The sequence below is a fragment of the Rhopalosiphum maidis genome, chromosome 2 (assembly GCF_003676215.2).
Source record: "Rhopalosiphum maidis isolate BTI-1 chromosome 2, ASM367621v3, whole genome shotgun sequence".
Taxonomy (NCBI): domain Eukaryota; kingdom Metazoa; phylum Arthropoda; class Insecta; order Hemiptera; family Aphididae; genus Rhopalosiphum; species Rhopalosiphum maidis.
The window spans coordinates 46949452-46971730 of record NC_040878.1 but is presented as its reverse complement, the minus strand read 5'-3'; the positions used below and the strand labels follow the sequence as shown (position 1 = coordinate 46971730).

Genomic DNA, 22279 nt, shown 5'->3' with positions numbered 1-22279 from the left:
TTTAGCTGGTTTAGTATTTAATAATATATTCTTATTTTTATGAATGATTATTATATAAACAAAATATTGAATAAATAAATTGTAATAATAACTAATATTATATATAAATTATTGTTTATATTTTAAATGAAAAAATACTTGCATTTGGGCTTGACATGTCTTAGTCCTATCTTGTATGTATATTTATTTATATAGAACTTACAAGATTTGTAATGTACATTGTATAGTAAATTTTAAAGAGCAAACAACAAAAGTTGTATGCAATATATTATGTAGTCGCTACAGCATAAAATCTATACTCAATTGTAATAGTATTCAGTTAAAAGTGAGAAAGTTCTATTTTAAATTTTGAACTTTTTATTTAAAAGTGAGTTATATTGAACAAGTTATTCCAATTATTTAATAATTTTTTGTGAATGTAAAAACATGATATTTATTGTTAAATTTAAAATACAAAATCTTTAATTGTTTTTAACATTGCAATAATTATACCATAGTTGATGATCAACGTTTTAATTTTTAATTAATAAAAATACTTGATTTTTCTTTTATGTATACATTCTAATAATACAAATTTATGGAAACATAAGTGTTATGAGAATACTTACTCATGTAAAATATACGATATTTTATATTACTGCCTATCTTCATAGTAGATTATGACATAAACAGTTATATTAAATTATAGATATGAAGAAAAATAAAGTTTTTACCTTTTAAAGTCTTCATTAAATATATTTTTATTTATCTAATTAGATTATATTATATGTCTTAACTAATTAAATGGTATTGTCTTTTCAAACTATTAAAAGTATAATTACATATTTAAATATTATCTTGTGGCTGGATTAATAAATCGTTCAGTAAAATCAATAATATATATAACAATATATCTTTTAATCTATTAATTTATAATCTAAAGGTAATAACAATAATAATATATTAATATAATATAATTAATAATTAGTTTTTGGATAGAAATTTTGGTTTTGGTCGAATATAGGTATACAGCAAAAATTGTTGGTTATAATTATTTTTTCAACCTTAAAAACAAACAAAAACATAAATTAGTTATATATGTACATTATCTAACTTATAAAAATTAATTTCAATGATGTTCGTAAGTATTGGTACCTAATTTTAAGGGATGCTGTGTATTGGAGTGGTATCCTCCAAGCTTGTGGGTGAATCTTTTTCATTTGTATATTTGGTCCTGTTTGTTCCGGGTTCTTGTAAATGCATTTTTTCGGGATCAATTGAACGGGTTTCGTCGTTTTCCAACATGAAAAGCACGCCAAAATTTAATTGCCGGATGTCGTAGTAAATAGACAATGTTAGCATCACACATACAAGCCCCACGACTAAGTAGCCTAGAGAATATATTAATATGTATATATAGAAATGTAATAATGCTATTACGTTTTTGTGCCTACGATTTATTTTAATTTTATCGACATTATTACCGGTTATCATTAGTTTGTAGAGTGGTCTGTACTTTTGATCTGGTGCGTCGCCCGGAATGTAGTCCCCTAAACCAATGGTAGTAAGTGATATAAAACAATAATACAATGAATCCATGTAGTTCCATTCGGGTTCCAAGTATGTGAACATTGCCGCGGGCAGCAATAAAAATAGAAATATCAGTGTGCCGAGTATAGTGCCAAAATGTAATAACCGAATGGTGAACGGTGGATATAAATGTCCTAGACGGCTGTTGAGGAAGTGTAGGTACTTTGTCGTGGGTATCATCAACCGATCGACCAGTGCGGTCAATAGCACTAGTGTCAAAGGTATACCAAAAAGTGCGTAGAGCATACAGAATAATTTGCCTTCTTGAGATAGCGGAGTAACATGCCCGTAACCTGGAAGATAATTTTCAACATAATAACTATGTATTTATACGTATTTCAGTATACATTATGAAATATAAATAAATGATAAGTGTTATTAACTATGAATTTAACAATATATAAAAACATTTAAAAGATATGCAGTATATATACATACAAAAATATGTACAAAACTAATAAAAATATTGAATAAATATTGATAACAAGACAAGTATACCAAGGGCCAGCCAAAGCTTAGGTATCATATAAATCAGGGAATACCAATTGATATTTTTTAATGGTCATGTTAAAAATTTAGTAAGTTTTCAAAAAGCCAAAATATCGTATGTACATATTTATCCAAAGAAAATAAACGCAAAAACAAAAATTTTAATTTAAATTAATAAAAACCTCAATTAATTCACCATAAAAAAAAAAATTATTTTCTGTGGACTAAACAAAGTTCTTCCACGAGCCGTAATTTGGTAACCCCTAATATAAACCATTTTGGATGCCATGTAATAATTTTGTTTCAACAGATATAATTGCAATAAAAAAATATTCTACCAAAATAAAAAATGTTATTTTCGATTATCAAATATTTTTCCATGATAATTTTAATTAATTGTTGATCGACATAGTAATTTTCGTTTATATTGAAAAGAGGAAAGAATTCATTAATTTACTAAGAGTGTATAAAATATGCAAATTATATGCTCTAATAACAAAATATGCATTAATATGCAAAATAAAATTTGGTCTATGAAATCAGTTTGATTTAAAACGCCCACATTTCATACCCTTATAATCGAGCATATACTCATTGTGAATATGCAAATGCATAATTATAATTATATTATTATATTATAATTCCGGTCTCTATTAATAATTTTTATTTTGATCAGTTTTTAATACGTATTTTTCAAATTTAATTATTATGAACTAAAGTGGTATTTTAAAAAAAAAACGACATTGATAAAAGAACAAAAGTTATAACATACACCTAGTTAATTCCTAATTAGTAGTTATGTTTATCAGATATTTCTATTAAAGAGTACCCTGAATGGCCTGAATAATATAATTATACCAATTATATTACAAAAAAAAATAAATTTAAATTTATTTCGAAATATTCTATAGTTTTTGGTTATCGATTTATCATATTAACGTGAAACACCTATTAATTCAAAACTAGGTATAAGATTTTTAAAATATTTTTTTTTTTTGGTAATTTGTGTTCATTATTATAAAATATATATTTTTTTAATATGTAATGTAGTGTTATGCTTATCACTGTCTTTTATTTTCTAAGTTCTATACTTTTTTAATTGACAACATATAGTTTTAGTTTCATATTCTGAATCAATATTTTGATACATAAAAATCAATTTTTTTAATGAATATTTAATTAGTTTTAGTTATAAGTTATATCTTATAAAGAGTATTTAAATTTGGCGTTATAAGAATTTAAATAACTATTATTTTTCAGAAACCTTAATGTCACACTACTTAAATCAACTAAATTTGAATTACTTATAATTGATTAATAATTCGTTAGAAATTTGATATCCATGAATAAGAATGCTATAAAAAATATGCATCACATTTGAATGTAATTAAAAAAATCTTAAATATACACGATAAAAGATAGGCACCTTATTTTTATTATTTCTAAACAATTTGTTTAATATTGACTTCAAGTAATATAAAAACAAAAATTTTAAAACTTAAATATGTTTTTTTTAAATAATGAGTGTTACGTTAAAATATCGTTCATATCATGTAAAATAAATATGATAATAATCGATTAATACAATTCAAAGTAAAATTTCAATGTGAATAACAATTATTTTTAGGATGAAAATATCGTATAACGAGTAACAAAATATTCTTTAACAGAAAAGATATTTTAAAAGGAAATTTATTTTGCTTTGAGTCATATTCTTTTATGCTTACCTATAGTTGTTATTACAGTACAAGCGAAAAATAAAGATTGGCCAAAACTCCAGTTTGGTTCTCCTGAAACATTTTTAGCTGCTGAAACACCTCTGTTACTAGCAGATAAAACTTCTTTTATAAAATTCTCCATTGAATCATCTGAAAGGAATAACAAATTGATTAAATAAAGTCATTTGAATACTTTAATACAATATATGTCCCACAGTTTTTGTATTTTTTTTTTCAAGTAAGTGGGAGTAGGTATGTTAGAAACTTGGTATATTGACTAAAGAAATTCCATTAAGCCACAAGGAAAAAGTTTAACAAACTGAATGTGACAAACTCTAAGTTATACATTAGTACTTCAGTAAAACAACAATGTTCTATCTTACAAACTTTTAATTTGAATCATAATATTAAGTTATAGTATCGGAAGTTGATACTTTGAAAGTACAAAATGTATAAGTAATATAAGGGCTTTTTAGATAGATACCAAACCTTGTTTTTGTGCGGTCCATTTTCTCGGTATAACTAATAGGTGAATTTAATATGTTGTTAACATATTTCAATAAGAGATTTTTGTTGTAGATGCATTTTTCCAGTTATTTGTAAGTAAGGTTTGCTGAAATACTTTACAGTACCTACATGAAATATTACGCATATAAAGAGTAAATTAAAATTGTATTAATCATTATATTTTACAAAGTAGTTTCATTAAAATGCGGACAGTACTCAACCATTTATTTTACTGAACATGCTATCACAAAATCATTTTTTTTTTTAATTACTATATATAGATACAATATGTTAGTGGCAATGTTTGTAATACGTTATTTTATTAAATAATTAGTTATTCTATAAAATTCTTAAATATATTCGTTAATATATAAATTACACTGTTTTACTAGTTAATAAATAAAATACCGATTGGATTTTTACTAATGTATGAAATTTATATAATTAGATTGATGGCTGGGACTGGATTAGATAATATACAAGATCTGTTACCGTTTTCGTTTTATTAATAAATTGTAATAAGATAAGATAATGAACCACACCATTTGGCATAAACTAGACTTCGAGGGTTTTTCAAATGCACATGCCAACAAAAGTGCACCACAAGTCTACAAAACGGTACATATGTATGAATAATAATTTAATTTGTAACTCTAAATGCCATCCAAAAAGTTCCTGTACTAATAAATAAATTGTAAATTGTAAAATAAATAATAATTTAATAATTATAACTATAATAATAGATTTTTTATTTTATTTTGTGATTTGTTTAAGATTTTATAATAATTATTCCAATAAATTGACGTGAAATGAATTAATATTAATATTTTATATAATGATGTAAAGCGTATTTGACTTAATAATAACATTTGATTTTTTTGTAATTTATAATTTGATTTAAATGTTTATTCATTAATAGTTTTAAATACATTAACTAAACCCTTATTGTTAGTTTATAAAATATCTGGTTAGTATGTAGAATGACTAGTTGAAGTATATATTTATGGATTCATTCAATACATTATCTGAAAGTTCCGGTAGTTCTATAAAATAACTAGTTATTTAATACAATTACGGAATTTCATACTTTAACGCAAAAATTTACACTTTTTTTAATCGCATATTAATTTTATAAAATACCAGAATATATATATATATATATAGGTACCATAGTATACTATAATTATCACGTAACTATCAAAATATCTGACAGATATTACTTTTATATTTTGAAGTTTTATATCAATATTTGTTTACAATTACTTAAATGGATTAATTTATTCAGTACTTTGCCTTCATTACCACAAACATATTTTGTTTTTATTATTTATATTGTTAACATTTTTAATATAATTAAGCTATACCTACTACCTAGTACTAATTTTACAAATTAATAATTGAATGTAAATCTGTTTATTTATTTGAATAAATTACCAAGTAACTAATGAAAAGAACTGCTATATTGTTTATAGACACAGATAATTTTGTATTTACCATTTTCGTTTATGTTATAATGTATTCTAATTACTTGTAAAAAAGTTTCGGTATTCTAAAATATAAATCATGAGTTTGATATCAAATTTGAGTCGTATTGTACGGTAAACATAATATTATATTATGAACTAAATTGATTAAATCGTATAAACAATTAAAACGTTCAAATTAAATAGTTTCGCTAAACGATCAAGTTTAAATATTGTCTTCGGAGTAAATAAAAGTAGTGAGCACCATGGTACTATAAGAGGAGCTGGTGGAAAAATTGGAGAGCGTGGAGCTTTTTTAGAAGAAGATTATTTTCACAAAAAAGTAATTTATCATATGATTATGCACAATATACACTATAAAATATACTGTAAAAATATAACATACATTTTTAGGATAAAATATTGTTGGAAAAACTATTAGAAGATATGAAAAAATGTGAAGAAACAGATCAAAAGAATAAAAAAGAAGATTCGAATTACCAGAAATAGAAGAAAAATTTATGTAAAAAAATGTATAGACGACATTATTGAAAACAACATATAAGTAAACTCTGATTACTAAAATTTAGGTAATTATTTTTTTAATTTTCATAATTATATTTATACATGATTAAATTTTTACCAAGTGATAAATCTGTCTCAAGTAAGCAGAGTTTGTGTGTAGTGTACCGTGCGGTTTAAATACCTTTAAAGTAATGACTATAATGGTGGTATTATTTCATTAATAATTTTTATAAAAATAATAATAAATATGGTTTTGGTTTACTCTTTTAACTCGGCTAGCTATTTTTGTTTTTTAAGCGTTAACAGAGGCTCGTAATTTCTAAATAAGTTTAATATAGTAATATAATGTAATACTTGTTTTTAATTTACTGATTATTCAAAATTTTTAATCAAAATTTTAGGAATTTATTTTTAACTCTATAAGATAGTTTATTAGATAATTTACAGTACTCATTAATTATTTATTTTTTAGTACCTAATTAAATTGGTGTTAACTTTATATCTGTATTTTTTTTTTTAATAATCTCGATATTATTTAATAGCTCAGTGGTAATTTATTTTTATAATAATTTGAATTATTAAAATTCTCAAATTAAATTAATAAATCGTTCAATTTTGACTCTACAAAGTACAATTTGTTGAATTTTATAATTTTCATTTTACAAGGCTTGCTTAACAGGTATATTTGCAGAAATAATTGAATGGAGGTAGTAAATTAGTCTTTAATTGCTATTGCTTAGATTTTTTTATTGAATAAATAAGTATACCTATAATCATTATTCTAAAATAAAAGGTATTTCAATAGATTTAACAGTGATTATTATTACAAAGAACCTATAACAATTTTTGGTTTTATTTATGAATTTAAAAGTTCTTTTCTAGATTTAAAAAAATCTTATAATATAGTACTAAAACCCCATTTTAATCAAAAAAGTGTTGTTGAACAAAAGTCAATTTAGACATACTACAAAATACAATAAATTAATTACTTTAACTATTGTTTTTGGAAAATTGAAAAAACTATAGTTTATATGATTGGGTTACCATTGTAGAATATCTAAGGAATCAAATTATTTTTTATAAAAAGAACGAAACTGGAAGAATATTCTATTTTGGTACGATTTTGAACTTTTTAATAATAGTTTTAATTGAGAGGTTTAATAATACTTTAAACAATTTTAAGGTGAAATAACTAAAAAAATATTTGTTTATAAATAAATAAAATTAATATGGAATCGTTTAATTACCTTTGTAGTATGGACTTGTCGATTATAAAAGTCAATAATTTTCTTTTATTATAAGAATATTGTAATTATTTGTATAAAATATAACTTTTAAAAATAATCAATTAATATCGTAGTAGTTACAAGTAGTACAAATTTGCAATAATAAACGGAAAATAAGTATCATTATTATTACTTTTATTTTTTATATGAAATAAAAATGATCCATCATTTTTGTTGAACATATATTTTTTAAAACTACGGTATTTAAAAAAAAACTATTTCGTTTTGGTTGAAAGGTGAAAGTTCTGACTTTTGAAGTGGAAAGAAAAATAAACTATTAGTATTAGTCTAATTCCTCAAGTACAATATAAAATTAAAATAGATGAACTATTCATAAGTAACATTCTAATAAGTACTGATGTAAATTATTTAGTTGTTATAAGGATTATTTATAATACATTTTTAGAATATTTAATTCAAATATAATTATAGATAATATTTTTATGGTTAATACAATTTTTAATATATAATTGTTAATTGTTAAAGATTATTGTATATTAAAAAAAATGTTAATTTACGTTTTCATTTTTGAAATAACGAGTTCAATAAAGTGTAAAATATACATACATCGTTAAACGAGACAATTGCTATGCATAATTTATCGTAAACGGTAAATGTTGATATAATATTATTTTCAACTAAATTACATTATTATTTTCATATTATTTTATAGAACATGAAAAATATGGTTATTACAGTCGTGATAAGATATTTATTCAAAAACATTTTAATTGTTCATATAATATTTATACTTTTTACGAGTATATTGAGTGTATTCAGTATAATGTGCATGTATTTATATGATATATAAATATATATATATCGAACAACGGCAAACAATAAAATACTTTTAGATTTTATAGCACTTGATGTATAGGTATGAGTGTTTTTCTTTTCGATTTTATTTTTTCCTACCTATAATTTAGATGTTATAAAACAGAAGTTCTTAATTTCTACCATTTCATTATCATACAATTACTTTTCAAAAAAGACATTTTAAATACTAAAAACGAATAAACCCTTGTCCATTTTATATTCTAGATATAGATAAGTATCATAATATTTATTCTGTATATTTGAACAGCTGTTGGTAGATTTGTATTGACAGTCCATTATTAAATATAAATGTATGATTAGTTAAAAGCTCCGTACTTGCTAAATATACACAAGGTGGCAGTTTTTACGAAGATTTTTATTTTTATTTTTTATATCGTAATATTAGGTTAAACGAAATTAAGTTGCTTGTATACTTTGATTACCCCAAAGGCCAAATTTTATAGTTTAATAGGCGATTAAAAATTTTAGTATGATTTTTTTATATTTGCTTATAAAATGTTTTTTAAATTGTTTCAAAATAAATAATAGGTACCTAAGTATCTAATTTCATAATTTAAACTTATAAGCATTTTCGTATAATAGGAATTCCTTAAAACAAAACTTCTAATGCGTAAATATGTAGACTTTACTTTTTATAATTTAATTTTAAATGATGACGATTTTTAACTGTTTTCATTTATTAATATTTTTTCCTCAATATCCTAATAAATGTATATAGGTACAACGGTACAATGTACATAGTATGATTAAGTAAATGTATTAAAATATAATTAATTTATTGAGTTTCAGTTTCAGTGTTTTGGAATTTTGCTCGCATAAACTAATAATGCATCCTTTTTTAGCTTTAAAATAATTAAAAGCATATATTTATTTATTGCGGGAATAGTGTAAATAACATAATAATTATAACATATACTTAACCATGATCATAATATGGTTATTATCAAATTTTAATAAAATAAAAATTCCGTTTTCATACAAAATATGATTACAAAAAAAAAAAATGTATTTTGTGTACATATAAAACATAATACAAGTATACAATTTGTTTTTTTTTAAATTTATTAAGAATTAAATCAGATTTTATTGTATTTTTTTCTCCAGCCATTTTACTATAAGCTATTGTGATGAAACGTTTAGTTCTTTGGAGTTTATGTCTTTACGTATAAATAATACTTTCAACTGCTAGATATACTCGAGTTTCACTCTTTTAAAGATTTATTCAAATGACCGTAGACCTACTTTATACGCAAGCGTAAAAAAATATATAAATGTATACAATATTGTTTTTATGCAAAGAACTTATAAATACAAAACTACTAATATGTTATCATTGAAAAATCATAAGGCCTTAAGACAAAATTCATAATTCATTTTAGATAATTGTTGAAGCATCATAACCTTTTAATAAATGATATGGTATAATCAGACACTCAATACTTTGATATATTCGGTAGATGGAAATGTATTAAGCGAATTAACGTATTATAATCAGCATAATATTATAAGCCATATTAAGATGTGTTGTACCTGCAGACCGCATTAACTTCACACGGTTTTTAGGTGCTGGCAGCAGGGTTTGATTGGGCGGCCAGTAAATGATTGGATTTGAGAGAACTGTCGCACAGTTGACATTTTAATTTTTAACACGACTCTCATACGTGTAAATAATAATCACTACTGTAAATATTAATGTATAATAATATACACGCATAAGCGTTATGTTACTTTAAACTATAATGATTAAATGTAAAATGCCAAAATTTTTTATAATTATTTAAATATTAAAAATAAATTATAAAATCACTTTTACACGATAGCTATGATACAATTAAAAATATGAATTTTTCAATGTTTGCTGTTATACGATTATAATAGTTGATCAAATTAAAACTTATAACTAAGTGATGTATGATAAATAGAGAACTATAAAAATGTTAGCTGTATCTTGACCTAAAACTTTGCACTTACCTTTACGGTTAAAATAATTTTAAATTTTGTTTGATGTACATTAATAATTAAATTGGGTAGATATAATATAATATTGAATATTGTTAATGAATCAGACGAGTATTTAATAATGTTTTCTTCTATACTATTATACTATGTTCAATATTGAATAATAATATGTTGAATTTTTTTCTAGATTTATAAAATTCATTTTAATTTTTAATATATCTTACAATTTATGACTTTTAACTATTTCTAAAATGACAAATTAGAGTATTAGTTATGATTCGTTTCAATACAAACTTGGTATATAAAAAAATGTACTATTTTTTGTGAATAATTTGATTTAAATATTTTTATACCACGTATAATAATAAAATGTATAACAAAAATAAGGTATATAGATTGAAATTAACGTTATATACTTTTCTCCTTATATTCTACTTAATATTAATTATCATGCATTCAACTTCTGACAAAATATACACTGTTCTAAACGATTTGACATATATTAAATCTTAAAATAGTTGAAATGGCTAAATAAACTTTAGAGGACTGCGATATCATAAGCTTTATTTAATTATATAATGACTGTTTTTACAATAGTATTTTCAACTAAGTTCTATCAAGTACAAATTTTATCAGGAATGGTATCTTGTAACTAGCAAATTGTAATATTTTTATATAAGGTTTGACAGATTTTAATTTTTCCAAGTCAATTTTTTTTTAAGGAAAAAAAAAACTCTTAGAGAGTATTTCATGAATATGTAAAGAACTGTTGTGAAATATAATAGGTATATAGGTATTTAAATTCCATTAATGAATATAATTACTTCATGTAAAAATGTGTAAAAGAAATATAAAATGCATATGAAATATTCATGTATTTTACATACATTTTTTTTTTATAATTTTCGCGTTTATGCACGTTTCTACGCCGACCACGCTAATTTGCAAAAATATATCAATGATTTATTGTATTTTCACTCAGAGAAAAATATCAATTTTCTAATTATTATTATATACGTTTTATGAAAAAAAAATATTATAAATTTATCTATACTAAATTTTTTATATTAAGTTATTAAATTATTTACTATTTTAAGAATAATTTCGAATTTTCAATAACAACACTGAAACAGTAGTCATAAGTGAATTTACCAATGCTCATGAAGTCACGTGTTATAAATCATGATAGTCGTCATGTAATCTCTGACTATGTAAATACACACATTTTTAACTTTGTTAAATTTGATGAAAATATTATAAAATAATATTATAATGTATTTCAATTGATCGTACACTCATACCTACTTAATTTAAATACTGATTTTGATTTGTATGATTTAGGAAAAGCTTGAGTATGCCTATAGAACTCCCAATTTTTAAATTAACTCCCATCATAATATATTAATATGTATATATTATTTTTAGTAAATTAATTTTTATTTTGTTCCAGATGTTATTGAGCTGGAGATTGAAATTCTTTATTGATAATCATAAAAATAATTGAAAAATAGGAAGGTTTTATAATAAATAGAAATACGTAAGCGTATATAAGAATAATGTGTAAACGTTTTTATTTCTATTCACAAATATATTATATAAAATTTAAAGCAATAGATAAAAAAAACTTTCGGAAAATAATCCAGAAATTAAAATCTGACTAAAAAATCAAAATACTCCCCTCACACAAAAAAAAAAAAAAAAAATGCCTTTGGAAAAATTGATTTGGATAAACCAATATTGGTGCATTCTTTCCTAATACATAGTACTAAATACTAATACCATATTTTTGTTTGTTTTATTTTAAAAATACCTATATTGTGGACATGTCAAAACTCCTTTCAGAAAAGGGTTCCAATATTATTTACTTTTGATGAATAATATTATTAATCAAAAGTAAAGCAACAGGTTTTCTGCGTTAAATAGATTATGAATTATAATGACTTGATTTGAAAATGGGTAGAGAAGCGTTTATAGAAGATAATGTCAAAGTGTCACCAAAACGATATGTTAAATAATATTATGGATTGTGTTTCTAATCGGTTTATTATGTAAACGAAGGATAATTATATTTTAGGATTTAATATTAATATTGTTTTAATTGAATTTATGATAAAATTAATTTAAAAAAAATTAAACCAACAATAATTGAAGAATCTTTCATAAATAATATTATGATACTGTGAAATTGTTTATGCTATAAATATAATAAATACAATAATTAATTCTTGAGAATTACCATTTATGAAGGCGTGATTACTAACATAGGTACTAGAAGAACTTTGGAAATTGATTAAAACTATTAGAAATAGTAAAATATCTACTTGAAAACACCACATTTTTTTGCAGAGAAAGTATTTACATCGTCATGAGAAGTTGAATTGCCTAAATTCCTACGTTAGGCATTTCCCATATATTCATATATTTAATAGATTTACACTAACATAGAAGATTACTCAAAAATTCACTGAGTGCATTAAATTAAATTTAAAATTGTTACCTTAGACAATTCTACATAATTTTTAAGGTTAAAAACTTACCTACTTGTAACAAATATCACACAATTAATGTACACAAATAAATATTTACAATATAATATAAATTTAAATAACAAAATACTATTACACTTATATAAGAGTATATAATATGTAAGGTAATTTACTAACCATGTTCACCCTCATTTATTACTTGAAGTATTCTAATTTTTTAAATTTTTAAGTATTAAAGGACATATATATTTTTTTTATATTATTTTGACATAATTTAATGTCATTGGAAAATAATGTTTTTGAGAAAAATTATATTTTTATAATTTTCATCATTATAGCTTTCTAAGTTTTTTTAAATTTTTAAATGAAAAACATTAATTTTTAATTTAATATTTTGAAGCAGAAGAGTTTAATATTTTAACAATACATACTTCAATAAATATCAAAAAATATAACAAAAAAGGAATGCATATTTATATATAAATAAATACAATTCAATTCAGTCTTTAAACGAGTTTGTTATTATTATACTAGTGTAAGTGTATTTATCTGTCGTCGTTTTTAAATTAAGATTGAAATGTTCACTATTCGGAGATTTTCCCATTAAAAACAATGAAATTTCCCCGTTTTGAAAAAAATTTCGGCCATGAGGAGGTGTCCGTTAGATGAGGTTTCACTTTATTTAAAGATTTGAAGAGGGCATAAGTGACTCAAAATGTTATGATATACTACTTTGCTACTTGTTACGAGTCATCAAATCTATTTTTTTTTTAATTTCATTAAATAATATATTATACGTAAATTATGTTATTAGATTATTTTCAATAAGTATTTATCAATAAATATTATGTTTTATGCTTATATTTTACTATAAGGTTTAAAGATAAATTCATAAACAATATTTATCTTATTCCTAGATGCTTTTTTAAAATAAGATTTTGCATATACATTTCTTATCAAAAACGCATTATATATTTAAATTTCCTTATATTTACGCATCTGAAAATGTATAAAGTTTCAAGTATTATATTTGAAATGAAATATTTAGTGAGCCGTTGTGTTCTTATTTAAATAGACTATTATCTTTAAACTCAGTTTTTAGTTAGAGTTTAATGGTTTGAATACAGATCAATATAGTTGATTTTCATTTTATTTGGTATTTATTGAACTATAAAGTAATAGTATAATATAGTGTTGAACCTTAAAGCAATAAAAAAAATCAATAATATATATGATAATAATTTATATTGTATTATTAATAAATTTCTAAAATTTTAACCAAAATCTTTTATTATAGGTATTAGGTACTCACTATATTATGAGCATTTTAAAATAAAGTTTGATAACATAAAACAACTATATTCAATACATCCTATGTAAGATTCTATTAATAATTAAGTTGCTTACTTATGTTTGTAATGTAAATTAAATTAAATTTAGGTTGTCAGCATAATATATTTAATATTTTGCACAATAATATTTAAAGTTATCGGTTTTTTATTTATTTTAATAAAAAAATCAGTAGAAATGTCTAAAAAAAGACAAAATATATTCGTAAAGTGTACAAGAATTTGAATAAATACCTTTTTGAGTTAATGAATATATAGGTAATAGTATTGTATAATTATATAGTTATAAGTTGTATTCAAAATATTTGATGGTCTTAAAATCAACACCATGAATCTACACCATTACGGTTATAATATTTTTTAATAAAATCACTTCGACTTCTAAAATATGTAATTAATTAATATTTTAAATAATATGTAAATTAATTCATTGGTTATTTAATGAAAAATATTTAATTTTTCATTTAAAAATGTTCTCAAAAATATATTCATTTCAACATCAATTATCTATTAACTTCAATTTCAATGAATATACTATTATATTTAAGTATATATGAATAGCAAATATAATATATTCCATGTAATATCATGCACTATATGCGTATATTGTGTAACACTAACAAACCATCAATATTCTATATGTATAGTCTATACATACAACCTATGTTTGTTGCTATCAGTGTATTAATCAAAGTACTATAATTCCATCTGTTTATCACCTTTCAGCACTTTATCGGAATTTATTTATAATTCAGATATCAATCTACCAAAACGATATCGCCATAATAGTTGTGCCGAAATTTTTCCACCAAACTTGGTAAACCTTAATTTTATAGGATAACTTGGAAACAGGGTGAAAAATAAATACAATAACCATTCTTTCGTTGAAAGTAGGAAAATATAAAAGGTTTTTTAGTAAGGCTTTCTGAACTAATTTAATTAGACATTTTGGTGTACGATTTTTTTTCTTTTTTTAAAAGAAGGTACGATAAATTAATACTAATAAAAGTTGCTCTGTAAAACAAAAACTAGTTTATAGAATGTTGAATTTCAATCGGTCTTAATATAACTTTTATTAAAATTAATGAAGTAATTACTATAATTAATTTGACGTATACAATATGCCATGTAACATAATATAATAGTGTTAACTAATTGTCGTTTTATAATTTTAATTATTAAAATGTCTAACCAAATGCAGCTGAATATTAAATTTGTGGTTACAATGTAAATTTTAATGTGTGTATATGAAATCAAGTAATTCGACTAATAAATTTCCATCATAACAGATTGTCAACACATTCCTACCATTTTGATTTGAATTCCTCTCCATCCCCGCTAAATTTCTGTCGCCATTCCATATAGTCAACATTTGCAACTTCAAACGCATAATCTCTTATAGTTTTATCCTTTGTCTTAAAACAGGATTTATCTATTTTAATGTTGACTCAAATTGGGGTTAATTTAATTGTTGAGCATAATGTTCTATGTTCTTTTTTAAAATCCCAGGCTTCATTACTTAAGTCACTTTTTAATCGTTTAACTTATATTTAATTTATTGTACATTTATAAATTGTAATATTACTATACCTAGCATCTACTAGGTATCTTTTATAACTCATTGAACATCTTTTGATTAACTTCGATTACTTTGATGAAAATATTTTTTTTTTAATCTTTTAATCTTTTTTTTTATATAAAACATTACTATTTGTATTGATTTTTTTTTTATTAAGTAAAATATTACGAAGTAAAAGAATTATTATGAGGACAACAACCATAATATTGTTTACGTTTTATTACAAATAACAAATATATAAATACATTTTGTTGGTTAGGTAAACTTAATCAAATAAATACTGAAATAATTTTGAAACTTTTTAAAATTATAAGAATGAATAGTTTTGATACGTTTGATTTCAATCACATAAAAATATTGATATAAATAACGCAATCAATGCAATTAGAAATTATCAATGAATTACACAATTAAAAATTTAAAAAAATAAATCAAAGGATTAACAGGAATTTAATCCAGAGTTGAGATCTAAGCATGTTAATGAATACACATATATTTGTTGTGTATATTATATATCTTTTGAACAGTTTCATATTGATTTATTGTCATTTTGGGCGAGAAAAACAATTAGGACTTATCTAAAAGTAAAATATTCTCTTCTACCGAACTAATACTTACAATTCGTTGTCTTATATTAATTTTTAAATGTTTAAATTGTGGAAACATGACGTTCTTTTTCGATACATAACTCATATTATTAATTAATTTAAGTAATACAGGATTCAATGATATAATATCATATTGTATAATATGGACAACGATTGAGCGGATTGTCAACTTATAAGTATATTTCAAGACAACGTTTTGATATTGCAATTAAAATAATTTATTTTACTATTAGTACTATAGTTTGTTGATATAATTATTGTACTAAAAAAAAAAAAAAAATTAATTAATATAAATTATTTAATAATTCATTTTTAATATTAATATTTTATTATTATAGTAGTATAAAATATGTTAATTATACTATATTATATAATTGTTATTACATTTTGAGTCAATACTACCTTAACGTATAAATAGCGGAGGGGGGGAATAAGTCGTGATATCAGTATATGGTAGGTTATAGCTTAAAATGAATCCATATATTTTGAAAATGCCATTGTGTTTAGTTAAATTTATAATATAAGTAACCATTTTAAGTTTCCGAGAAAAATATTAATGGTTTTTTGTCATTTAAATATCAATAATAAAAACGTACAAAGAACTTCGTAATTAATTATTAAGCTTATTGCTTTATTATTTACCTTAATTTTTTACTTCTAATTAAATATTTCCATTGAAAAGAATAATATTAAAACATAATAATATATTAATAACAGTGGGATTTCAATGAATATGGTGGTATATAAATTATTTATGTTTACTATCTATTACAAGTCATTTGTTATTCTACTTAAATTATATACGGTGGGATTTGAATATCTAAGTTTAATCAGCGCTATTGGAGTGACACATTGTTTATCATGTTGTATGTATTGAAATACGGTTCAATATAACTATATTGTATACTTATATATGGTTCGTAAATAACATGACAAACTAAACAAATGGAATAAATGAATCTTTTGTATAACATCATAATGTATGATGAATGCTTTTTATTCCTTCAACGGCCATATCATAGAACATCTGGGATTAATATCTTAACAACGTTTTAAATATAAAATAGAAATTGACTCTATTAACAAATAAGCTCTATTAAAGGTCAAAACTTTGGTAAAACCATGTGGAATTCGTTTTTAATACGTCACGTATTCTTTTGAGTACCTTAAAAAAATTTGGGTTATCATCTTGTTTAATTTCTATAATCATGTATTTTTTAAATTCATCAGTAAGTACATCTTTATGAATTGCTATTTATTTTTCATCTTATAAATTAATATTTTAAATAATTGATAGAAAAAACAGCAATACCTAAATGGGTTATATTCAAAATAAAAATAAAACCACTATATGCATTAATAACCAACTATTAACAAGTTTTTAAAGTTTTGGTGATTAAAATATTAAATATAAATTTTAATTTTATAGTAAAATCATTTCAAGTTCTTGAAAATTTTATTATATGGTAAAATATAATATATTCGTACAGAATAGCGAAAAGTTCTAACGATATCTTTTTGAATTATAAAATCATTATTTTTTGTTTAAAAATATTAACTTGGAATAACTGAAAACAAAATTTGTGCATTATAAATATTTTTGATACTTTTGGTTTGTCTTAAAAATAACTTACAAGGAACTTTTAAAGCCATCTTTTATAGCATTTTCAAGCCTTAGCTACCAAAACCTAAAGTATTATGCAATTTCAACTATAAAATAATTTGTTAATAACTCCAAAAACGTATTAATTATAGAACTGATTTAAAATTTTAATTGTATGGAATTAGTCCATAGAAATCGAATACCTATCGTATTATAATATAAGGAAAATTAATTACTCTTATTAGTCTATACACGATGTTGTTTTAGAGTCAAATCTTAGTTAAAATTCGACCTTAATCAAATTTTACAGTTATAATGTATTATTGTAACTATACTTTATATAAGTTTCATTATCAATGGAAGTTCCAGAACATACATTTTTAAAGGATTACTTTTATAGATAACACTAATAACACTTGTTCTTCATGTCTCCCATCCCAATTATTTGGTTACAAATTTACAACGGAACAAATGGTTACAATCAAGATTAAATAATAACTTCAATCATAAATATTATAAATATTTCTTCAACTTTAATGATTTACTATGAGGGGTAAAAAAAAAAAATCAAAATTTTGATTAGATTTCATACTTGAACGTGGTTAACGAGAATTAAGGGTTCGAACGTGTTGCTGAGCTTATTGTTTAGACAAACACTTGTTACCTACCTAAATCCAATTTAATATCCCAGTGGATACGCATAAAATATGGTGAAAAACCATGTAAAGAGAAAAAATGTAATAGCAATGAAATATCATCCAGGATAATATAAGGTTCTAGAATCAATTTACCCATGGATTTAAATCCGTGATCTGCAGGTAAGAAATACCTAATGCAGGGATATTCGCCGTAAACCATTCGAATACATGAATATCTAATGTAGTATATTTAGTTGAATTAATTAAAACCTTAAACGTAAATTTTAATAAGCTGATTTTATTATATTATGTAATATTATCTATTTAAATTGTCAAATTTAATTAAACGTATTCCAAAATTCCAAAATATATAATGTATATTATATTTATTATGTTCCTACATAAGTACCATAATAATAATTACATGTTCAAAATATTTTAACTAGGAGAATGTAGTATATAAACCTAATTGTTATACATATTCTTGAATAATATTATTAATATTAGTATTCCTTATAAATAATATATTATATTATTATTCACATAAATAATTAAATAAGCAAGACTATAAACATACATTTTTTTTCAAAATATTTTATCAATAAAATATATACAAATATATTATATAGTTAGTTGTATAATGTATAAGCAGTCACATCCATTTTCTCTTTAATTTATTCAAATTCGAATTTTTAGAATTTTTAAATGCACATAAAGATTATATTTTTAATTCATTTTTAGATTTTTGATAGTACTTGAGTGTACCGTATTGATATAAACTCTTATTTTTCAAATAAGAATATGTAAATTATTTATTGAATATATATTTATGTACCTACTCAAAATTCATACGAGTAGTTTCTTACTTATTTAAATGTTTTGTACTAAGGATAAGTCTTAAAAATATTTAAAAAAATTGTTTAATAAATGTAACGTTATATCTATTATTTATCATATTTGGACCATTTTTATAAATTATTAATATTGATGGATTAATATTATTTATTAAAAATGGTTTTCTTTTATATACAAATGTATTTTTTTATATAAATATATATCACCATAAACCCATTATCATAGGCATGTTATCCTTGGTACATAAATTGAAATATCTAAATTGTCGTTTGAATGTTTATTTTGATCCGTCAACAATATTGTTGTACGACTAATAACAATTATAAAAATATTTTCCGCTATATAATTTATATTAAAAAAGCCAAAAGGGAAGTTCTGGTTTAAAAAACAGAATTTTGCATTTTAACAACATAGTCCAGTACAAAAATTCTCAATAATTGAATGCATGATCTTAAATAATATATATTATCTTTTTATCTTTATCAAATATATTTAAATGTTTCTAAAATAAAATTTTGAATAAATTCATTATTGAAGTAAAACAAAGAAAATAAACATGAATGGTGGTGATTCACCTGTATTCAGCTACAAGTAACAGTTATTTAAAACATCTACTTTAAAATTAGAAGTACATTTTATAAATAATGTAACACAAATATATATTGATTCAATTTTACTAGTCTTTGGCATTTCTAAAATTGTGTTTAACTGTGAAGTTTCTGTCGTATTAATATTTATATCAAAAAAATACCTAATAAACATCTTTTTAACATTTTTATTACCTACTGCAGCCATTTTAGTACCTAGTTAAATTTCGTATACTATATTTTGTAAGATTGTAGGAATAAAAATGATGCGTCCCACGAGAAAATATGTGACAAATATAAAATATATTTTAATAAGTTTTTATTTCATATCTGCATTATTTGTTACAATATTATTAGAGAATATTTTATTTTATATAAAAATACAATTGATAATTTCATTAAAAGTTGTATTTATTAGACGGTTTTAAATATTTATCGGAAATTAAATTAAAATTTTATTAAACTATTGATTATAAATAATAATTAATATTTTTTATTTATTTATTTTTTTTTTTTACTAAAAAGAATATTTACAAACTATGCTTCGAGTAATAATAAGAAAACTATAAATATATCTCATAAAACAATAAAGAATATGATTGTATATATAAGGAGAGAGGCCATCCAGGGATATAATCCAAATTAAAAATAATAATAATTGATAAAAGTATAAAACATAATATTATACATTTTTACGATTTTTAATAAAATGAAGTTTAATGAAGTAATATTGACAACTTTATGACAATTTAAATTTATTCATAGTTATAATTTTACTTAAATAGATAAATAATATATACATACAAATATGTATTTTTCTGATAACGTATTACGAATCAGAAACTATAAGAAGTATAAACCTTTGACATCGTGGTTATTAAACTCAATTATTTTGTTTTTTTTTTTCATTTATAATGATTTTGATATAGGTAACGCTATTTGACTTTCCCTTCAATAAATTTACACATATATATATATATATATATATATATATACATGTAGTAGATAGATTTCAAACGTCATTTTCCAACTTCCATATGTAGGACTTTAAATAGAATGAAAAGCAGCTGTAAATTAAATTGGTTTTATTCTTCTTCGAAACATTAAGAAAGATACATTGTACGCATTATTCAAAAGTGTCAAATTTTAATGAGATGTCCGTGATATAACAAATAATAAGTGTGTTGAAAATGATTTATTACGATGTATGCACAAGTGTACCTAATAGGTATTCCCCAATAGATTAGTAGCCGCCAGATAAACTTTATTTGTACTTTATAACCTTTTTATTGGAATAGTGATATGCGTTGTTATCACTTCAAACAAATAAAGTAAATACTGAATAGAAAATTGTATAGTGCCTCAATTCATAGCACCGTGGGTCGTTACGATTAGCTAAACGCTTCGATGATTTTGAAATGGCGCATATTTTCAAGTGGTAAAAAGAAATTACACGGTAAGTTATGTTTGCGTGAGTTTTATCACTAGAACCGGTAGACTGGCAAAAATATATTTATTTGGTAGTGGTTTAACGAAACGTACATAACAAGAATAAATGAAAAAAAAAAAATACATGAAATAATATGTATCGAAATTCGAATAACTGTATACACGGCAAACCGTTTTTTCACTAAAGTTAAAAAAAAAATATATATATATATAATAAATTATAAATTATAAAGTTGAATTGTCTACGTTTTAATTTTATCATAAAATAACAACTTGAATTTACCTACTTTATTCCAAAACATGAAATAGGCATTATTTTTTTGTTTTTACTGAATAATTTTAATGAATTTCATAGTGTATTATCTACCTATTAATTTATATCACTTTAAAGTTTAAATAAATAAGTTTCTTAGGCTCTTAATTTCTTAAAGTGCGACTACTATCACAAAATTCCGTGCTGACTTTGTGATAAATATGTTTTGAAGTTTTATTTTTGCTCACCAAATTAAATTATATTATTAAGGTAAAACAATTTCGCTAATAATTATTTATTAATAATCAAATATTATTAGAGCTATCTAACTTAAGTAATTGAATATTTTCAAAAACTTTTTAGGTTCCTACATAATGATAATTTGTTAACCACATAGTTTATCTATAAGAAACATGGTTGTAGGCAAATTTAAGAATATCTTAAGTTGCACAAAATTGAAAAGATAAAATAGAACGTTTCGGGCATGTAAGCTTAAATAGTTCGTATTACTAATATATC

General features: G+C 22.4%; 1 protein-coding gene across 1 annotated transcript in view; it reads right to left on the bottom strand.

Annotated features, from left to right (window-relative positions):
* Positions 1-890: 890 nt before the first annotated feature.
* The window catches only part of LOC113554126 (potassium channel subfamily K member 1-like), a 36559-nt gene continuing 15170 nt past the window's right edge, over positions 891-22279 (bottom strand). The window contains exons 2-5 of the mRNA XM_026957832.1: positions 3786-3926; positions 1464-1862; positions 1135-1370; positions 891-1043 (exon numbers count right to left, since the gene is read on the bottom strand). Of these exons, the coding sequence (XP_026813633.1) occupies positions 1141-1370; positions 1464-1862; positions 3786-3926 (770 nt within the window). The 3' untranslated portion in view covers positions 891-1043; positions 1135-1140. The remainder of the gene's footprint in view (positions 1044-1134; positions 1371-1463; positions 1863-3785; positions 3927-22279) is intronic.